The 19,794-nt window shown below is 41.9% G+C and overlaps 1 protein-coding gene across 1 annotated transcript in view; it reads right to left on the bottom strand.

The window, feature by feature from the left end:
• Positions 1-19,794, bottom strand: part of Plce1 (phospholipase C epsilon 1) — a 290,498-nt gene that overhangs the window by 25,642 nt on the left and 245,062 nt on the right. Inside the window, exons 20-23 of the mRNA XM_060388995.1 lie at positions 11,430-11,559; positions 8,863-8,904; positions 7,892-8,013; positions 6,958-7,075 (exon numbers count right to left, since the gene is read on the bottom strand). Coding sequence (XP_060244978.1) covers positions 6,958-7,075; positions 7,892-8,013; positions 8,863-8,904; positions 11,430-11,559 — 412 coding nt within the window. The remainder of the gene's footprint in view (positions 1-6,957; positions 7,076-7,891; positions 8,014-8,862; positions 8,905-11,429; positions 11,560-19,794) is intronic.

Below are 19,794 nucleotides of genomic sequence, written 5' to 3'. Positions count from 1 at the left end.
ATGGTTATGAGCCTGGGCGTAATATTGTCCACATTATAAGTCTTCTGGCATTCTTTGTTGAGGCCTGTGGGCTTTCACCCACCCACATTAGCATGCCTATTATTGTCCTGGTTCAGCTCATGTTTAGGTGGTCCTGTTGGTGAGACTTCATGGGTGTAGCTTCTGACATTATGAGGAGACAATCTCACAGCCAACTCCCTGATCCTCTAGCTCTTACAGTCTTTTGCCCCCTCTTCCACAATGATCCCTGAACCTTAGGTGCAGGAGTTGTTTTGCAGATGTATCCTTTGAAACTGCGCCCCCCAGCTCTGCATTCTGATTGGTTGTGGTTTTCTGTAATGGTAAGCTAAGGAATGCTGAGCCCCAGGGGAGAGCACACTAATTGTCTAATATCAAATGGTCAGCTTCTGTATACAGTGTGTATCGTATATAAGTAACAATATAAAGACTGAGCAAGTTGTACTAAGTATTTAGGAATATGTATACATATACATAAACAATTAATGAAAAATCAGGCTATGAGTTAAAGGAGAGAAAGGCGGTATATATGGGAGAGTTTGGAGGGAAAAAAAGGAAGGAAGAGAATGATGTAATTGTAATCTCAAAAAGAAATTTAAAAAAAAATCTTTCTGGCATAATCTTTGACCAAACCTTCTGCTTTTCCTTATCTGAAAAATGGATGTGATTATAGGAACTTACTCATAGGATTGTCTGAGGGCTCAATGGAAAATATATTGTTATGATAATGAAGTTTTGTGGCTTTTCTTTCTCACTCTCTGTCCACTCACTCCATGGGTCCTTTAGGCCAGGCATAGTGCCTGGTGCAGAGCAGGAATTTAGTACATATTTGTTGAATGAGAGAATGCGCATCATACAGACCCAACCCTAATATAAGAAGAGTGACTTAAAGGCTCCAAGGAAGCCAGTTAACACCAAATCGCCCCTACTGTCCATCGCTGTACCGTTGGAGAGTACTCCTTATGCTGCAGAAGTTTGGGAGGTCTTCTTCAGAAAATGGTAACCGTTCTAAGAACATCAGCAGAGAAAGAGCAGAGGCCTGTTTAAAAGCACCGATGAGCATATCTGACATCTGACGCTGCTGGGCTGACCAAGAACCAGAAACTAGCTAGACAGAGACCTAGAACAAAATACTACTGGGAAAAAAAAAAAGTAGTGATGAAACGACTCCTAATGACAGTCTGCTATACTGATATATCTGTGTCTTATTCAGCCATCATCAGAAAGGATTCCTTCTGCAGAAGATGGGAACAAACACACAAACCTACATCCAGATATCCCAGAGAGAGAGAGAGAGAGAGAGAGACAGAGAGAGACAGAGAGACAGAGAGACAGAGAGAGAGATTTTAGAACCCTTTGAGCTCAGGGAAACCTGTGGAAGACTAGGTAGAAGGAGTGTAGAGCCAGAGGGGATGGAGGACAGCAGGAGAACAAGGTAATCTGAACTTGCAGCAAGCACAGGGCTCACACAGGTCTGTACCAGATCCTCTGTGTAGATGTTATGGCTTCCAGTTTAGTGTTTTTATGGGACTCTTGAGTGCATGAACAAGTGGGTTGCTGATTCTTGTGCCTTCTCTTGGGCTCTTTTCCTTCAGTTGGTTTGCCCTGTTCAACTTTGATGTGATGGTTTTGCTTTATTGTTCTATTATGTATTGTTTAAGTCTTGTTGTCCCCCCACCTCCCTTTGGCTTTATGAGACAGGGTTTCCCTGAGTAGCATTGGCTATACTGGAATTCGCTCTGTAGATCAGGCTGGCCTCAGTCTCAGAGCTCCACCTGCTTCTGCCTCCCAAGTGCTGGGATTAAAGGAGTGGGCCACCCACCCACATTAGCATGCATTGCCTGGCTCTGTTGCTATCTCTTAAAAGTCTGTTCTTTTTAAATGAGAGACAGAATGAGAGCGGATCCAGATGGGAGATGTGGGGAAGGAGGTGGGAGGAGTACAGGGAAACAGTAATCAAGATATATTGTATGAGAAAAGAATCTACTTTCAATAAAGGGGCAGGGGAGCACAGATGATAAACCACAGAAAACTGAGGTTTATAGAGTGGACTGGTGTTGGCCAAAGCCATGATAAACTTTGCCCAGTTTTGTCACCTAATATTTCTCTTGAATATATGTATCTTGGGATGTAGCGTAACTTCCATCTACAGCAATTAAAAAAAAATATTATGGTTATTTTGCCTGCGTGTATGTCTCTGTATGATGTGCAGGCAGTGCCCTTGCAGACCAGTGGAGGGCCAGAAAAATACCATGCCCCACTTCTGGTCTCCAAGGGCCCTGCCTGCACATTGTATGCAGACACACATGTAGGAAAAATAACCATACACATAAATGGAAAAAAAAAGTTAAATGGAAGGGACTGCACATCCCAAGAAGGGATCATTTTACACAAATACGTATATTTGTTAAGTGCAGGGATACTTGCCATCAGAGGGAGGAACACAAACAAATGCCTATAAATGCAGGGAGGCCTGAAAAAAAAAGACAGCATGAACACTCTCAGTTTCTTTATAGAGAGAGACTCATGGCCTTGGAGTTTGAGAATTAGTAAAGGGGCTGGGTGGGGGGCAAGCTTAAAACATTCTTACTTATTTCTATGGCACAGGGGATTGGTCCAGGGGCTTGTGCATGCTGGCAGACATTCAACCACTGAGCTGCATCCTTTGCCTGAGTATGTTCTATCTCAGCAAAGGGCAGACAGTGATAAAGACCTGATGAAAGTCGGGTATACAGAGGAGCTTGCTGGGAAGTACCCAGCAAGACTAAGAAGGCGGTACCATTAGAGAACAGCACAGCCTCCTTTCCTATTAGAAGGAGAAGGAAAAGCCATCAAGACGTAAGGGTTAAACGCAACTGAGAAACAAATCATATAGCAGATATAAACACAGAGAGCTTCCTTTATTTCCTTGACCCTAAGAAAGAACACAGCCCTGGGAACTGAGACACCAAGTTCTGGCTCTTGCTGGGACACTAAATAGGTGCACAACTGTGCAAAAGTTACTTTACTCTTATGGCTCTGAGTCACTCTACTCTCTGCAGATTTTAGGTGTTAATTTATTTGCTAGGGTGTGTGTGTGTGTTTTAATCTTTTAGCAAAGGGAATTGAACCTTGAATATTTACAAATGCCAGGATAATCTCACCTTTTTTTTTTTTTTTTTTTTAGGTTTGAGAGAGGGTTGTGTTAAATTGCCCAGGATGGCCTTGAAATCATTCTGCAGACAAACTTGCATTCCCAGTCTGCCTCAGCTTCTGAAGCAGCTGGACTATAGGCCTGTGTTCCTGGGACCACAGTGGATAATGCTGAAAGGTGAAAGTCACTCAAACTGATCATGTAACTTATTAATTTATCAAACACAAAACCAAAGGTTAACAAAATAAACATTTCATATTTTCCATGTGTACACCAAAAATTATGACAGTTAATTTTAGAAGGTACTATAACAGTGACTCCAAGGCAATAATTTTAGAACTTAAAATTCGAGGCAGAGTAGAGAAACTTCAGTTGCTAACAAACAGCACATAAAGAGCACGTGCTGTGTGGGGTCAGAGGGATGGCTCAGTGGTCAAGGACACTTATTGCTCTTGCAGAGGAGCTGAGTTCGGTTTCCCAAGTCTCCCATCAGCAGGCTCACAATAGCTCGTAACTCCAGCTCTGAGGGGTTTGATGCCCTCTTCTCCTGTCCTGGGCCATGTGTGACATTTGCCCACATACAGCCCTACGTAAAAATAAAATCTTAAAAGCCAAGTGGTAGTGGCACATGACTTTAGTCCAAGCACTCAAGAATTGGCTGCTCCAAGATAGCCAAGGCTATACAAAGAGAATGTGTCTTAAAACAAACAAACAAATAAATAAATATCTAAAAAAAATGTGCTTTGTAAATGTTTTAAAATAATATACCAGGAATAATAGCCAGGTTTGCAGGTAGATCTCTGTGAGTTTGAGGACAGCCTGGTCTACATAGTTCTCAGACAGCCAAAACTACAAACCTAATCAAGAAATTCTAAAAGCAAAACAAACAAACAAAAGTCTGAACAACTACATCCTTATCCTGTACTTAAAATCAGTAGTTGGGCCTTATGGCCCCCCTGGCCCTATCACAAGTCTCTATTTGGTAAAACTTTATTTTTTTTCCACTGAATTGAAATACCTATGGAAATCTGCTTCCAGTTTACTCACTCCTTGACAAAAGGCAAAGCCAGTTGAACTTGTGTCTGTATTTCTAGCATTAACTGTATTTATAAAGAATGAAACATGAAGCAATAGTGATTTTCTTTTTTAAGACAGGGTCTCACGCTATAGTTCAGGCTGGCCTGGACTTCACTAGACTATGCTGGCTTTGAACTTATGGCAATTCTCTTGGCTCTGCCACCTGAGGGCTGGCATTGCAGGCTTGTGTTGATCCCAGAACAATATGGCCCTCACGCTTGATCAGATGCTGACAGGTTAACTTTATTCCTCCATAACAAAATAAGCAGCGTTAGGTGTTAGGTAAGTATGACAATGGCATACTTACTTATGGGACATAATTCATACTCTGTGAACTAAAAAACTTTGAATTTTACCTGTATGTGTGTGTGCCTACTTGTGTATATGTGCAGCATGTGAATACCTGGTGCCCAAAGAGTCCAGAAGGGGCCCTGGATCTCCTGGGACTGGAGCTAGGTGTGGTTGTGAGCCACCTAATGTGGGTTCTGGGAACCAAACCTGGGTCCTGTGCAAGAGCAGTAAGTGCTCTTAACTGCTGAGCCATCTCTCCAACCACATGAAACTAAACTTAAGTGCTACCTTCCTGTATGTTTTGAAATATTTGCTTCGTAGTCATTCATATCCACTTCAAGAGGATTCAGTAGCAGGCAAGGAGAAGCAACTGCCAAAAGTTTTACAGTTTCTTGAAGACAACCCCAAATTAAGAAAACTCTATGATTTTTTTTCATACGGTGTGTAAGGTGGCCACTATTATCCTAAGATCTAAATTTCCAATACTATCTAAGAGAGTCGCTGGATATCTCTGTTCTCTTTGCCAGGTGGCAGTGTGAGAAGTGGTGTTTTCCAGGACCTGAGTTCAACACATCTTGAAAAGATGAAAGTTGGCATTTTGACTCCTCTCTCTAGGCCAATTTTATATGCCCTATTTACTGACCTTCAGATGAATCTTCCAATCCTAGCTTTTTCTCCTCAGAAATCTTAGGCACGAGAGGGTTTTTTTGTTTGTTTGTTTGTTTTGTATGAGAAGACTATTTTTTTCTGACTTTTGCCTTTTTTTTTTACCTCCAAAAAATGATTTCCTGATTTATTTTTCAGTCCATTTGTTGTTTGTTAATTTTTTAAAATTTTTTATTAATTACACTTTATTCATTTTGTATCCCCCCATAAGCCCCTCCCTCCTCCCCTCCCTCCTCTTTCTGCATGCATGCCACTCCCCAAGTCCACTGATAGGGGAGGTTCTTCTCTCCTTTCTGATCTTAGTCTATCAGTTCTCATCAAAAGTGGCTGCATTGTCCTCTACGGTGGCCTGGTAAGGCTGCTCCCCCCTCAGGGGGAGGTGATCAAAGAGCAGGCCAATCAGATTATGTCAGAGGCAGTTCCTCTTCCCATTACTATGTAACCCACTTTGACACTGAACTGCCATGGGCTACATCTGTGCAGGGGTTCTAGGTTATCTCCATGAATAGTCCTTGGTTGGAGTATGAGTCTCTGGGAAGTTCCCTGTGTTGACTTTTGCCTTTTTAATTATTCTTAATGTTTTTATTTCTTGGTACCCATTTATGGAATACACAATTGGGTTGAACTCAAAACACTCCGATGAAAAAGGCAGAGTAGATGTAGTTCACGGAAGGACTTTGGAGACAGAGAGGCTTCAGATTCATAGATCTAGCATTTACTAAATGAATTGACTATCCTTTTAAAAAGTGGTTCATCACATTAAATCCATTGTGTTTCCAGAAATGGCCATGTTGGAAAGCTTCCTCCCTTCCCACAACTACTATGCTTGTGGTTTGGCAGAGCCTCAAGGGATGGGACTATGTCCGAGGGTGTCCTTGAACTTGTGGAATCCTTCTAGCACCAGACATTCAGAATACTGCCACCCTCGTCTCACAAAGGTACATTAAGATTTGGGAAAATATCTCAGTGAGAAACAATATCACTTCTGCTAGAGGTTCTGAAAAAAATCTCAGACTGAAGCTGAATCTGGAAGCCTCTGAGGCCAGCTTGCTACAGCTGCCTTCTAAACACAATGGCTGGCAAGAGAGAAAGAGAGAGAGAGAGAGAGAGAGAGAGAGAGAGAGAGAGAGAGAGAGAGAGAGAGAGAGAGAATGTGCTGTGAACTGGAGACTTGGGTATGTTCATGCTACTTTTTTTCCAAGTACATCTGCTGCTGAGTTTCAGTCTTTGCTTAACTCAATTTCTGCAGTTTTCAAGTAAGGCTCTTCACACATATGCTCTGAAATCTTGGGGAAATTACTTGATATGTCTCAGAATTTGTTTTATTTAAAACTAGGTGGAAGGGAGCGGGGAGGATGGCTTACCAGTGAAGAGAGCTCGCTGTTCTTGCAGAAGACCTGAGTTCAGTTCCCAGCACCCACATGGTGGCTCACAGCTGTCTATAACTCCAGTTGCAAGGGGTCCAATGCCCTCTTCTGGTGTCTGAAAGCACCAGGCACACACACGATGCACATATATCCCCACAGACAAACCGCCCATGCACATAAAAACAAACAAACAACTAGCCAACAAATCTTTTAAAAGATAATACAAGTGGAAATCCACTAACCTTGGAGAATTATTATGAAAAGTCAGAGATCATCTTTGGGAATTACTTACTTCAGCCACATAATTCAGCAACTTTGGAGTATTCATAACGCCCCATTAGACAAATAGTACACATTTATCCTTTAGTAATTTCAAATGTGAGAGATGATATGGACCACTCTCACCTGGGAATTTTACAGCCTGGCAGTAGATGATGAGGTCCGAGAGCTCTGGTGCGATCTGCCTGCTTTCCTTTTTGTTCTGAGGAAGGTAAAACTCCTCTCCTAGCTCCATGTCATATACCTTTCAAGGGAAAAAGGACACCGTTTTACCAGAAGGTGGAGCCCCCTCACTCTGAATCTATGCTCTGTTGCCACTGTGCTTCCCCTTATCAAGCATTTCTTCCCATCCATATCCCAGTCCCTTTCTGAGGAAAAGGGTATGTCTTACTGCATCCTTCATGTCTCTCAGGACAGAATCCACTGTCTTCCATTTGTTGAATTAACAGAGGATTGATGACACATATGCCTTGCTTCAGGGTTCTGACACTGCAACTGTCTGGATAGATTTCCTCGGTGTCTACAGGATGTGAGGCAACTGGGGTAAGGTCCGGCGTCTCGTGTGTCTTTCTGGTCTCTGTGTTGTTCTTGCTTGTCTTCCTAACATGCTTCCTTTCATCTTCTTGGTATAAATGACTTTAAAACTTCTTACAATTTCTTGAACAACCAAGCTGTCCTCTTGGCCTGAATGCCCTGTTTCTGTACACTTGTGCAAATTCTCACTCTTAAACAGTGTCTTCCACGCGAGCCTATCCTTGATCCTCTATTAATACAGTGAGACCACTATGCTTTTTACTTATCCACAAATACTATTTACAGGTCTGTATCAACTACCAAATGATCCATTCCCTGTACCATTCCAGTGTCTGCCACACATACACTTCCAGTAGGTATTGACTAGGTGAAATGACAAGTGGCAGGCAGGTGTTCCACAAATGACCAGGTAGACTTTACCATCTGAGGGAAGTTGAGGGAGGAAGGAGGGAGGGTAGTGGAGTCACAGCCAAAAGTGACAGAATATTAAGGATCAAGAATCATGCAAAGGAAAGCCATCTCCTACCTTTCCCTTATTGCAGGAAGAGTTATCTGCTTTCTTTATCCTCTTGGGGATTTCTTCATTGTACTCAAACTGAAGCTTGTCAGAACATGATTTGTTTTCAGGTCTGTCTTCTAGGATATTGTCTGAAAAGGAGTTACCAGGCGTCAGTGAGAAGGAGCCAAATGCTTCCCTTTGGGGCTTTGTACGAAGGAGCCCAGCTACTTGCATGTATCCACAAGACTGAGATGCTGGCTACATGTTACCAAAATGATGGCTGGAAGCACAATTTTAACCTTGGGTTATACGTTTGGCTTCATTTTTATGAACTCATTTACCAGTAGTTTTGTGCCATACAGACATAATCTAAACAAAAAGGCTCATCCTGCACAGATAGTTGTATCCTATGTGAAGAGGATGATAGCACACAGGTCTGGGAAGGAAATAGTGGTTGAAGCACTTCTAGACGGTACATTTATGAGTTAATTAGCCTTCCTTTGGAGCTATTTGTTTCTTTTAACCCCAAAAATATCAAAGCCGATATTCATGAGAGAAGACTCATTGCTATGCACAATGCAAAGCTTTCCCAACTTAAATGAACTGGAAAGTAAAGTCTTCATGATTGTTGTTATTAAGTTATAATCTTAATAAAAATGTAAATCTTTTTAAGTGTGGTAGATGATCTTAGACTTTTGCCGTGTGTGGCATCTCTATTCAGAACAAGTGTAGAAGTCTAAGAAGTATGTCATGATTGTACTCTTTTAAATTGAAAAACAAGAGAGCTAATGTCTCATTCCAGATTTTTCAGACCACAAATTCTTAGACCAAAATATCCTTATAGCAAATCAGGGCCATGCGGCTTACCAAGAGATCAATGATGTCACTGCATTTCTATGCACAGAAGTGTCACAACTTCATGCTAATCAGACCCAAGACAGTAAAGACATAATGCGGACATCCATGCAGTTAAAATATCGGGTTCAAATGGTGTTTACCTTCCTGACTGTTAGGAACGGGGGAAGCAGTAAGGACATCTGCTACAGAGAAAAAGAAGCAGAAAGAAAACAAAGGTAAGGAGAATTAAGTCCAAGTCAGATAAACAAATTAAGGTGTGGAGCAAAGCAGAAGTTACAACAGCTTAGATCACAAGATGGGGGAACAACAAGTGTCTTAGAGAACTAATATTTTGACTGTCATAGGTTCAAGAACTAGTAATAACGAAATACAGCCAATCCTGGTCCTTGGGTATTTGAAGCAAAAGGAGCAGGAGTTCAAAGTCATCTTAAACTTCATAGAGTATTTAAGACCAGCCTGAGTTGTGTGAGACATTATATCAAAACAAAACAAAATAAAAGAAACCCAAAGCAAACACTGTTAATGCTAGTCATGCTAAAAGCTTCCCATTCACATTACTAGTTAGTGAGGACGGGAACATTCCGGATATGGCTTTAATTAAACTCAGAGAGATGAGGGAGACGCTGCAAACACCATTGAAAGCATTTGCTAAGGCATTTAATGCTCGCCTCCATAAACTGTCGCAGGACAAACTTTACAAGACATGCCATGTCTTCAAGGCCTAGTGAACAGTCAGCAAGCCAGAGGGGTCTTTCAGATAAAATGGAAATAGCATGATGGTGGACTTCAGCTGTCACAGACCACAGATGTTCGTGTTGGAAATGTTTGTGTGTGTTTTTATTTTTATTTTTTGGGGGAGAGGAGAGCACCAAACACCTGGCAGAATTTTCTCATGACATATCAGAGAAACTTATGGTTCATAGTAGTGAAAAGTTATTGTCTGAAGTCTCATATGCCATGGAAATAGAGCCTGGTAGGCCTCCACTTTCAACATGTACTTCACCCAGCTTTAAACAATGCATACAATTAATTTACAAATTCAGTGGGGAGCAGAGTTAAATTTTATTCCCTACACAGAACTAAATCAAAAAGATATTTCTCTCCTCTGTTAATTTTGCTATTTGCAAATAAAAAAATATTGAAAATGATAATTTAAAAAGCTCCCTTTCGTATTCTTAAAAGCACACAAAAAGCCCAAGAGTAATTTATGATGGGGAAAGAACTTATATTCTGGTGGAAAGACTTCTTACAGGAGCAAATAGCATCTGGATTGGCTGATTTCTTAAGTATAATTTTTCACTTACTCTCCGAGTCTGTTTTGCTTTGGAGCATTTCCATGGGGGTAAACATGCCAATATAAAACTTCGTGCACTCCCATGACTTTTTAGGGCTAGGATGCTAATAAACTGTCTTGATGCCATTCAGATTTTCTCCCTCATGGCATTTCAGATCAAATAAATGAGACTTTAACTGATATAATGAAACAATCAACTATTATAAAGGCTAAATGTTAAACGGATGTTGTTTAGTATTATATTTTAGGCCAGAATACAACTAAACTGTTACCAGTAATGAAGGCTCTAAACTGAAACACGGCTGGAAACAACCCTGAATAGGAGAAGCTGATGTGTGAATTGGCTTAGTGGTTTGTACATTAATGGCAAATGTTTACTAATGTGGGGACAGTCACACATAAAAAGCAAATAGTCTACCTTAAGTAGTGTGTGCCAGGGATCACAGGGTCTTTATTATATAAGGCAAATGCTCTACCACTGAGCAAAACCCTCAGCCCAATATATAATGCTATGTCGGAGATGAAATCAGGAAGACTAAGACTTCCAGGCCAGCCAGGACTAAAGAAAGAGACTGTCTCATTAAAAGAAAAAAAAAAGTTTATGAAGTTTATACAATTTCTTAAATAGAACGCCTGGCGTTTTCTCATGGGAATACTGTTGCCTCTTAGAGGTCACAGGGTAAAAGCCCACTATCAGTAATGCCATAGCAGAAAACAGTCTGTAATCTCCCACTAATGACACTAAGTGCAAGTGGAACTCATACAGACCCCAGTTCTGACTTGAGACAATCCTTCATGCTAACCTTTAGTTAACATCATTTGTTTACTTTTGAAAATTATGTCATTAGCCAGTACTCGTGTTTTGCTCTTTGGGGTGTGGGGGAAAGAAATGACTTGTTGGGTTATTAATTTGAGAACCAGGAGGAAAAGAATGAGCCTTCTCTTTGTGGTGCTGGACTGCCAGAGTGACAGCGCAACGCTGAGGAAAAGAGCACAGAGCGCTGAAGCTATCACCTACAAATGGCGTAGGGGACAAATTTAGGCACAGCCTGGAACATCTGCCAAGAGTGCTTCTGCCACTTCAGAAACACAAAGGCTGACAATGTGCTTTTCCGCTATTACTCCACCTCTTCTTCTACAAACCCATTTCAGGAATGACACCCCTGCTCCACCCATCCCGTTGCTTCCTGTGCTGTCCTTGTCTTCCTGGAGTATGGTTGTGATGCTTGCCAGAACCTCTGTTCTTCCTTGGTTCTCACTAAGTGACTGAGTTCTCAAACTTCCAGGTGTTATTAAAATCACCTCTATTGCTTATGTGTGGCATTCCAGATTTATTTATTTATCTACTTATTATGGGGAAAATAATCAGCTATGCATTTCCCTGCTCACAGAAGCAGGCTCTGTTTGTCTTACCATCAGAAAGGGATTCGTAATCATAGTCATATTCATCCTCTTCATCTTCTTCTTCCTCATTACTGGCAGGTGTCGGGTTGGCATTTCCACCAGTGAAAGCCTGTGCTTGCATGGATGCTAACTGATGAGCCTGTAAGATAGTAATCATTAAAGACTGCACAGGCAACCTACTGAGCTTCCACCTAAACCTTCAAAACTGCTTACCCCTTTGGGTTCATTTAAAAGAGAAGAAATATCTAGATGCAGTGTAAAACAGGCACTTGCTAGAGGCTTTGGCCCACAGATAACTAAACCCAGTGCAGCCTCTTAGATGTTACTGTGTGTCTGGTTTCTTCACTCTGCTTTCCTTGGCCTACAGGTGTGATAATCCTTCAAGTGGTGTCTATGTAACCTGTCTCATCTCCCATCAAGGCTGAAGGGACAGAGACATGTCATTGTCCTTAACCTTTCCTTTTAAGTTACCTTGGACTCCCAGAACAGCAGAACCTTGTTGAACAGACTCTCCCGCCCCCAGGTGAGGGCAGTAATCCAGGATGGGGAGGCTGCTGCCTGAACTGGCCACTATTTGCCTAAGAATCTCATTCCTTAAGGGATAAGGACTTCTTTGGGCCACCTGACAGGCCCAGGGCAGAGACAATGACAGCTTGATCACACCTTGACTGGGACTGGTTAATAGTGCACACCTCTTGCCTTCCATTAAAAGTTGAAGTCCTGCCGGCACCCTGTAGATGGAGGTGATGTCACTGAGTTCCTCCCTCTGTTCTTCCTCCTAGTGGGGCCATACTGAGTGGATCACTTTTGCTTTACACCACTACCTGTACTTATAATTGGCACATGGAGGGCCAGTGGCTGAACTTAGTTTATCGGGGTTGCCATAACCCAGTCTTTGACCCTAAAAATTCTGGATACACCTTTTTTTTTTCTTGGTGAATTTCAGCACCCTTAAAGGAAGAACTTGGGAACTATCAGGAACAATCGGAACAATCCTAGGAGCCTGTGTGTGGTTTCCAGATTCCTAGGCTCTCAAAAAGTCCTGCGAGAGAAGACTCTGATGCTTGGAAAGTAGCATCAGTCCCAGGGGGCTGAGTGAAACAGCCATCAACGTTAGAGCAGGAAGTCTCTGCTAAGAAACTTACTTTTTTTCCTGTCTTAAAATAATATTGAAAGTCCTCTGACCTTGAGAACAATGCTAGAATCCCTGTGGACAAGCAGGCCAGAAGAACAGTTGCTAGTTTAGAGAATGCTTTTTCAGCAGATGTTATCGGGACTATAAATCAAAATAACAGAACAGGCTTAGAGGTTTTTGGAAACCTGGGGCTGACAGATGGCTCAGTGGTCAAGACTGCACATGCAAAAGTTCAGTTCCAGGCCTGGGGGTATGGCGCAGCGCTTGTTCTTGCAAAAACCTGGCTTTGATTCTTAGCCCCCACGAGGTGGCCCAGAACTACTCCTAACCCTAGCTCTGGGGATCTGATGCACCAGGCACGCTTGTGGTGCATAAATGTACATGCAAGAAAAATATTCATATACAGAAAATAAGTAAACATGAAGTTATTAAAAAAAGTGAGTTTAACACCAGGGGGGTCTTATGCTTCTGGCCTTTACAGGTACTTATTCCCCTACACCTTTAATCATGTGCATAAGCACACACACACACACACACACACACACACACACACAAAGATAATAAAAAACAAATCATTAAAACAAAAATTTTAGGAAACACATGTGCTGATATGATAGTGGACCAAGTGATATTTTTGAAAATAGGATGACTATAAATCATTCTTGGAGATATTATCAACATTGTGAGATAATAAGAAAATTCTGTCATTTCTCCTGGTGAAAAAGACATACATAGCTACTGTCTATGCTGCTGGGTTTCTTTTTTTTTTTTTTTCAATGCAGTTTATTCAGGAACATTGAACAATCCTCGGACCCCGGGGAAAGCCAGCCCACAGCTTAAATAGCCTCTGGGTAGCCAACCCAGGCGTGCCACGGGGGCAATGCAGATAGGTCCACATACATGGAAGCAAGCCAGATCCTCGGCCTTAGCCAAATGTGGAGTTGTTCGTGACAGAGCGCACTCACCATCGGGAAGGTGGAAGGCGGAAACCAGCTCTATCTTTAAGGCATAGCATTCCGCAGCTCTCTACAGTTCCCCCTTTTTGTTTTAGACGCATCAGGCAAGAGTAGAGGTCTGATCTCTGATATTAGAAATAAATTGGGACTTTGTACAGATGTTCATTTAGGTGTCATCCACCCAAAGAGCATCAGACCCGTCCGATACCTTTTTCTCAGAGGCGGGACCTGGGGCATCAACCCGCATGCAATCAGACATGCTCTTCTCTGGGTCCAAAGCGGCTGACCCTGAGTGCAGTGCTTAGCCTCGCATCCTGAGCGTATCATTTTAGCTTTTTATGGCATCCAACCATGCTTGGGGAGAATGTCCTGCTTCAATGGCTGTAAAGGCCTGAATGATCATGGCTGCATCACACTGTTGTGAGACTCTAATCTTGCATCTGCTGGGTTTCTTACCCCAATATTTATAATCAGAGGAATTGCTAAATTCTAGTTGGAGGTGAGTGAAAATAGAGATACAAGCTGACAAGATGGCTCAGCAGGTAAAAACACTTGCCAGAGAATCATGACAACCTGAAGTGGATCCTCAGAACCCACGAGGGAAGGAGAAAACTAAATCCTAAAGGTTGTTCTTTGACCCCCACATGTGAACTCTCTCTCTTTGTCCCTCCTCTCTCTCACACACACTAGTATAATTTAAAGACAGTAAAGACACAATTTGCACAAATTTATTTTCATTTGCATTCTTGAGAAAATGTCCCCAACAGATTGGCCTGTGGGTAAGCCTGTGGCACATGCTCTTAATCGATGATGTGGAAGGGCCTAGCTCACTGTGGGTGGTGGCATAAAAAAAAAAAAAATTAGGTTGAGCAAGCCATGAGGAGCAAGTCATAGGCAGCATTCCTCCGTGGCCTCTGCATCAGTTCCTGCCTCCAGGTTTCTACCTTGAGTTCCTGCCCTGACTTGACTGTGACTTGAGTGTTGTAAGCTAGACTAAACCAAAACCTGCTTTTGGTCTTGGGAGTTTTACCACAGCAGCAGAAACCTAAGACAGAATCTATGATTTTTAGCTCTGGGCTTTACCAAAGTTGTAAAGTTTTTTTTTTTTTTGTTTGTTTGTTTGTTTTCTAGATAGGTTTCTCAGTATAATCCTGGCTGTCCTGGAACTTGCTCTGTAGAGCAGCCTTGAACTCAGAGATCTATCTGCCTCTGTCTCCTGAATGCTGGGATTAAAGGTGTGCACCACCATGCCTAGTCCCTAATTTTAGTCTTTCAACATTTAATAAAAATTAGAAATTACATTTATTTATTTATGGTACAGTGTGCGTGTGTGTGTGGGTGTGTGTGTGTGTGTGTAGTCAAAGGACAACACAGGGAGCTGGTTCTTTCCTTCCACCATATGGGCCCTGAACTCAGGCTGTCAAGCTTGATGGCATTTGCTTTTACATGCTGAGCCACCTTACCAGCTTATATTCCATCCTTTTTTTATTTTTTAAATGTGGCCATAGTATATTTGTAATAAAAATGTACACACAGGGAAGATGCAGCTGAGGTAGCTGGGTCCACACCCAGATACAGTATTCTACAGTGCTGCCCGCTTAGAAAACCCAGTGCTCACTGGCTAGGCTCAGGGGCTAGGGGAGCTTTGTTGATGGCTAGCATGTAAAACTGAAGACTCAGCCACAAAGTACAAGGCCATCCTGGGAACAGCAGACAAACAGCCCAAGACACAGCTCCATGTGGCCTTCATGAAACAGGCTAAAGGGTGTCATGGTCTCCAGTGCTGCATTTCCCATTCTAGCCAGTACTTTCCTTATTCTCTCTTTCCTTCCCTCCCCTGCCTTCCTTTGCTCCTTTCCTCTTTCCTTTCTCCCTTCCTTTCATTAGAATACATCATAAGATTACTGCCCAGAAGAACTTCTAACAAGTTTGTTCTAGGGCAGGTGAGATGGCTCATCAGGTAGGGGAGCTTGCTGCAAAGCCTGACAACCTGAATTTCATCTGAGAGATCTACATGGGGAAAGGAGAGAACTGACTCCCCCAAGAGGTTCCTTGACCTACACAACACTCACTTTCTTATTCTCACCCTTCTCTAAATTGATGTGAAATAAAACCTGTTAAACCTGTTCTATCACAGAGACCATGACGGCACACACAAGACCCACACAAGTTTAGGCCAGACAAAATCCCAGCACAGTGAAGGAGAAGCCGGCACCAAGTCCCATCCATAACCAAGAAGATATTTGTCACTGATGTCTGCTGGGAGAAGGAAAATCAGGTTTTTTGGTTTTTTTCTGTAGTGTCACTGGGTTTATCAACTTCAGGGCAGTCGACATGCTTTGAAGTATTTGGGCAACTGATATTTATGTATTTGGGCAACTGATATTTATGTATTGTGTGTGTGTGCTTTTTGTGTTAGTTCCTTTTTTTTCCTTTTTTTTTGTTTTTTTGTTTTTTTTTTTTGCCCAAATATAATAAATGCTAAGTGTCTTAATAACTGTTACTACTGTTACTAGAAACACAGTTCTTTTTAATGAAGTGTTTTCATTGATTCTTTGATCTTTTTTTTCTTTTTAAGAGTGAAAAAGAACATGAAATTGTGCTGGTGGGTGGGAATCTGGGAGGAGATAGGGGAAGGGAAGGAATATGATCAAAATGTATTGTTTGAAAATGTTTTAAAATTAAAAAAATATAAAAATCTGTTTTAGGTACAAGTGGGCCCCTCAAACAAGGCTGTGTATCACTGTGAGAGAAAAAGAGCTGTCAAGCCAAGGTCAAGGGGCAGGAGTCAAGATACAAAGAACCAGGATGAACCCTGCAAAGAAGTGAGGAAGTGTCAAGCCTCAGAGAGAGGAGAGCGCTGCAGGCCGATGGCAGCAGTGATACAGAGTGGTGTGCCCAGGCCTTGAAGATACACACATGCACATATACACACATGCTACTCACACACACATACACAAACACATGAACACATTCACAAAATGTACACACACATCCACAAGAAAACGAACATACACATTTGTACACAGGCACAGGCACACACACACACAGAACACATGCATATATTTACACAGTGCATACTCAGTCACACACGTGGACACAGGCACGTGCACACACACACACACACACAGAACACATGCATATATTTACACAGTGCATACTCAGTCACACACGTGGACACAGGCACGGGCACACACACACACATACAGAACACATGCATATATTTACACAGTGCATACTCAGTCACACACGTGGACACAGGCACGGGCACGCACTCTCACACACTCACACACACCCACATACACACACAAGTGCACACACGTGTGCTCACACACACACACACACACATTATAAAACATGAAAATAGAATAGTTTGATTTGGGAAGAGGAAAGGAGAGTAGACGATTAGACACAGAGAGTAAAGGGGTATGAATACGATCAAAGCACATTACGTATGTGAACAAGAATCCAATCATGAAGCCCATCATGCTGTACAATGAGTACATGCTAATACAAATTTTCTTTTTTGGTTTTCTGAGACAGGGCTTCTCTGTGTAGGCTGTCCTGGACTTGCTCTGTAGACCGGGCTGGCCTAGAACTCAGAGATGTGCCTGCCTCTGCCTCCTCAAATGCTGGGATTACAGCCGTGCGCCATCGTGCCCCGCTTCTAGTAAATTTTTTAATTGACCTCAGAGTAATATAAAACTGTCATGTATAATATTTAACTGCATTTTTTACTGGGGTGCTGATAAAGCTCGTGACTTATGCTGTCTTGGAGATCATTATAACTTTGTAAATTTGCCTCCAGTTTGTTTCTGCACATAGAATTATAATTGCATTTCACACGGCCATTTTGATTTAGAAGCCTTGACACCTTCACACACTCACTGAAATAGTCTCTGCATTCCTTCAGATTTCCTTTTATACTCACACCATCTGTGATGATCTATGTCACCCTGTACTTGGTAATGCATTCTATAGTAACTGCTCATTCTACCCTACTCCTATGCTGTGTTGTTTTTTTCTTTTTTACAGTGGACTCGTGTACAATAAAAAGTGAAATAAACAAAACAAACAAATAAATACTAATGATAATGATGATGATAATAATAAAGGAAATACCTGCAGGAACAGTGTTGGGGAAGAAGCAGCATCCCCTGTTGGGTGGCCAGTCCCTCACATCTAAGGACAGCTTGCTAGAGTATACACACATGTGCCAACACCTTAGTAAAAAGCCTCACTACAAAGCTCACATATGTTTCCTATGACTTTTGGAACTGAAGCAAATGTCAGTTTTCTGGAGAAGCCTTCAGCTGAGGTCAGGACCCAGGGTGCTCTTTTGGCACTGGCGAAGGAGCTTCATCTCCAAAACAGACTTGTTTGGCTAGCTCAGTAGTTTTCAACCTTCCTAATCTGCAACTCTTGCATATAGTTCCTCAGATTGTGGTGACTCCAACCATAAGATTAGTTACATTGCTACCTCATAACTGCAATTTTGCTATACCGCTAGGTTGTAACATAAACATTTTTGGAGACAGAGGTTTTGAGAACCATTTGGCTAATGTACCATTTTTCTTTTTAAAGGACATAGGTGTCTCACTGTGTTTCCCAGGCTAATTCCCAGTTCTTGGGCTGAAGTCATCCTGTCCCAGCTTCCTTAGTGGTGAGAATCACAGGGACACACCATGGGTGCTCAACTGAGATAATACTTTAAACTCTCACAATGATTTAATGAGACCTGTTCATGCACTCTGTCCTCACCTCTCCAACCTGTCATATTTCCAGCTGGTTCCCTGCGCTGGTCTTTCCTGCCTGGCCTCTGAGTGTGACTGATTGCAAAACTCTTGGATTGGTGTTCTGTGTGATCTTCAGTTGCAGAATGTGTTTTTCTGAGTACAGAGACTTTTTGGGATATGTAGGTTCAGGCCCTTATTAATTTAATTAAAGACAATTTTTAATGTGTGCATGTCTGTCTGTGTGCGTGTGTGTGTGTGTGTGTGTGTGTGTGTGTGTGTGTTTCACCTCTGTAGCTGTGTAGTATGTGTGTGTTGTGCCCTGAAAGGCCAGAAGAGGGTGTCAGAGCCTTTGGGACTGGAGTGACAGCTGGTTGTGAGCTGACATGGGATAACTGGGGATTGAATCTGGGTCTTCTGGAAGAGCAGCCAGTGCTCTTAACTGCTGAGTTATCTCTCCATCATACCCTTGGGCACTTTTTAAAGGAATCTACTTCTGGACCCTTAGCATCTCTGTACGCATCATTTAAATACTAGGTTTGCCTGAAAACAAGAGGATAGTTGACCTCCTTCCTCCCTACACTTTTTTCCATCAGTGTTCATTCCTGTCTTATAAAGAGAAGTATAACACTCACCCACTAACCATCTTTGTACGATGCTTGAGGTCAAAGGAGAGGGACATTTAAAGATGTACAACATCTGAGAACAAGTCCCAAGGAGGCAAAGGAGACAAGAGAATATCATTGTCTCTACTTAGTAAATATTTACAAGGATGCACACCACTTCCGCCTCCTTTTCCTGACTCTTTCCTGACTTCTGTTTATCTTGAAGTAAAAATTCAAAATCATGATGGTCACCATAGGGGTGAGAATACAATGCTTATCTGAATTTTAAAAATTCAGACTTTTTCAGACAAAAATTAAGCCTAGAAGTAAGGCTAATGGATTCAGCAACGAGGTCTGTTTTGCATATAATATTTGTAGGTATATAGATATAAGTAAGTGATACAATAGGAATTATATCCTGCAAATATTTCAACTTGTGTTAAGATTTTTAATGTTCATGGGAATGTAGAGCTAGGCTCAGGTGCATACATATCTACAATTCCAATACCCATGAGACTAAGTGTTGGTATAATGTTCTTGTGGAGTGTATACAGTTTCCTTTTGTTCATTCAAATACTGATTTCTTTACCCCACTATCTGGTTTTCACTATCTGTAATTTCAATAAAACAACCAGCCAATGCTGCACAATGGAGAGAATAGGGTGGGACATCCTGGTCCGCAGGGAGGAGAAGGAAGTGAGTGGAAGGGTAGGAGAACAGAAATCAGCAGGACAGGACTTGGAACCATGAGCAGAGATGAACTGGACCTAAGATATGACTAAAAGCAAGTATAATGTGTGAAATCTGAATGGGAGAAAGCCATGCGGACTTGGAGGTTTAGGATGGAGTAACTATTGCCTAGCACTGTTCTCTAGGTTAACTAAATACATCCTAGTCTCTGTGTGGTGATTTGGGTATACAGCTGGTTTAGGAATAACCAATCAT

The sequence above is a fragment of the Meriones unguiculatus genome, chromosome 1 (genome assembly GCF_030254825.1).
Source record: "Meriones unguiculatus strain TT.TT164.6M chromosome 1, Bangor_MerUng_6.1, whole genome shotgun sequence".
Classification (NCBI taxonomy): Eukaryota; Metazoa; Chordata; class Mammalia; order Rodentia; family Muridae; genus Meriones; species Meriones unguiculatus.
This window is presented reverse-complemented; position numbering and strand designations above follow the sequence as displayed.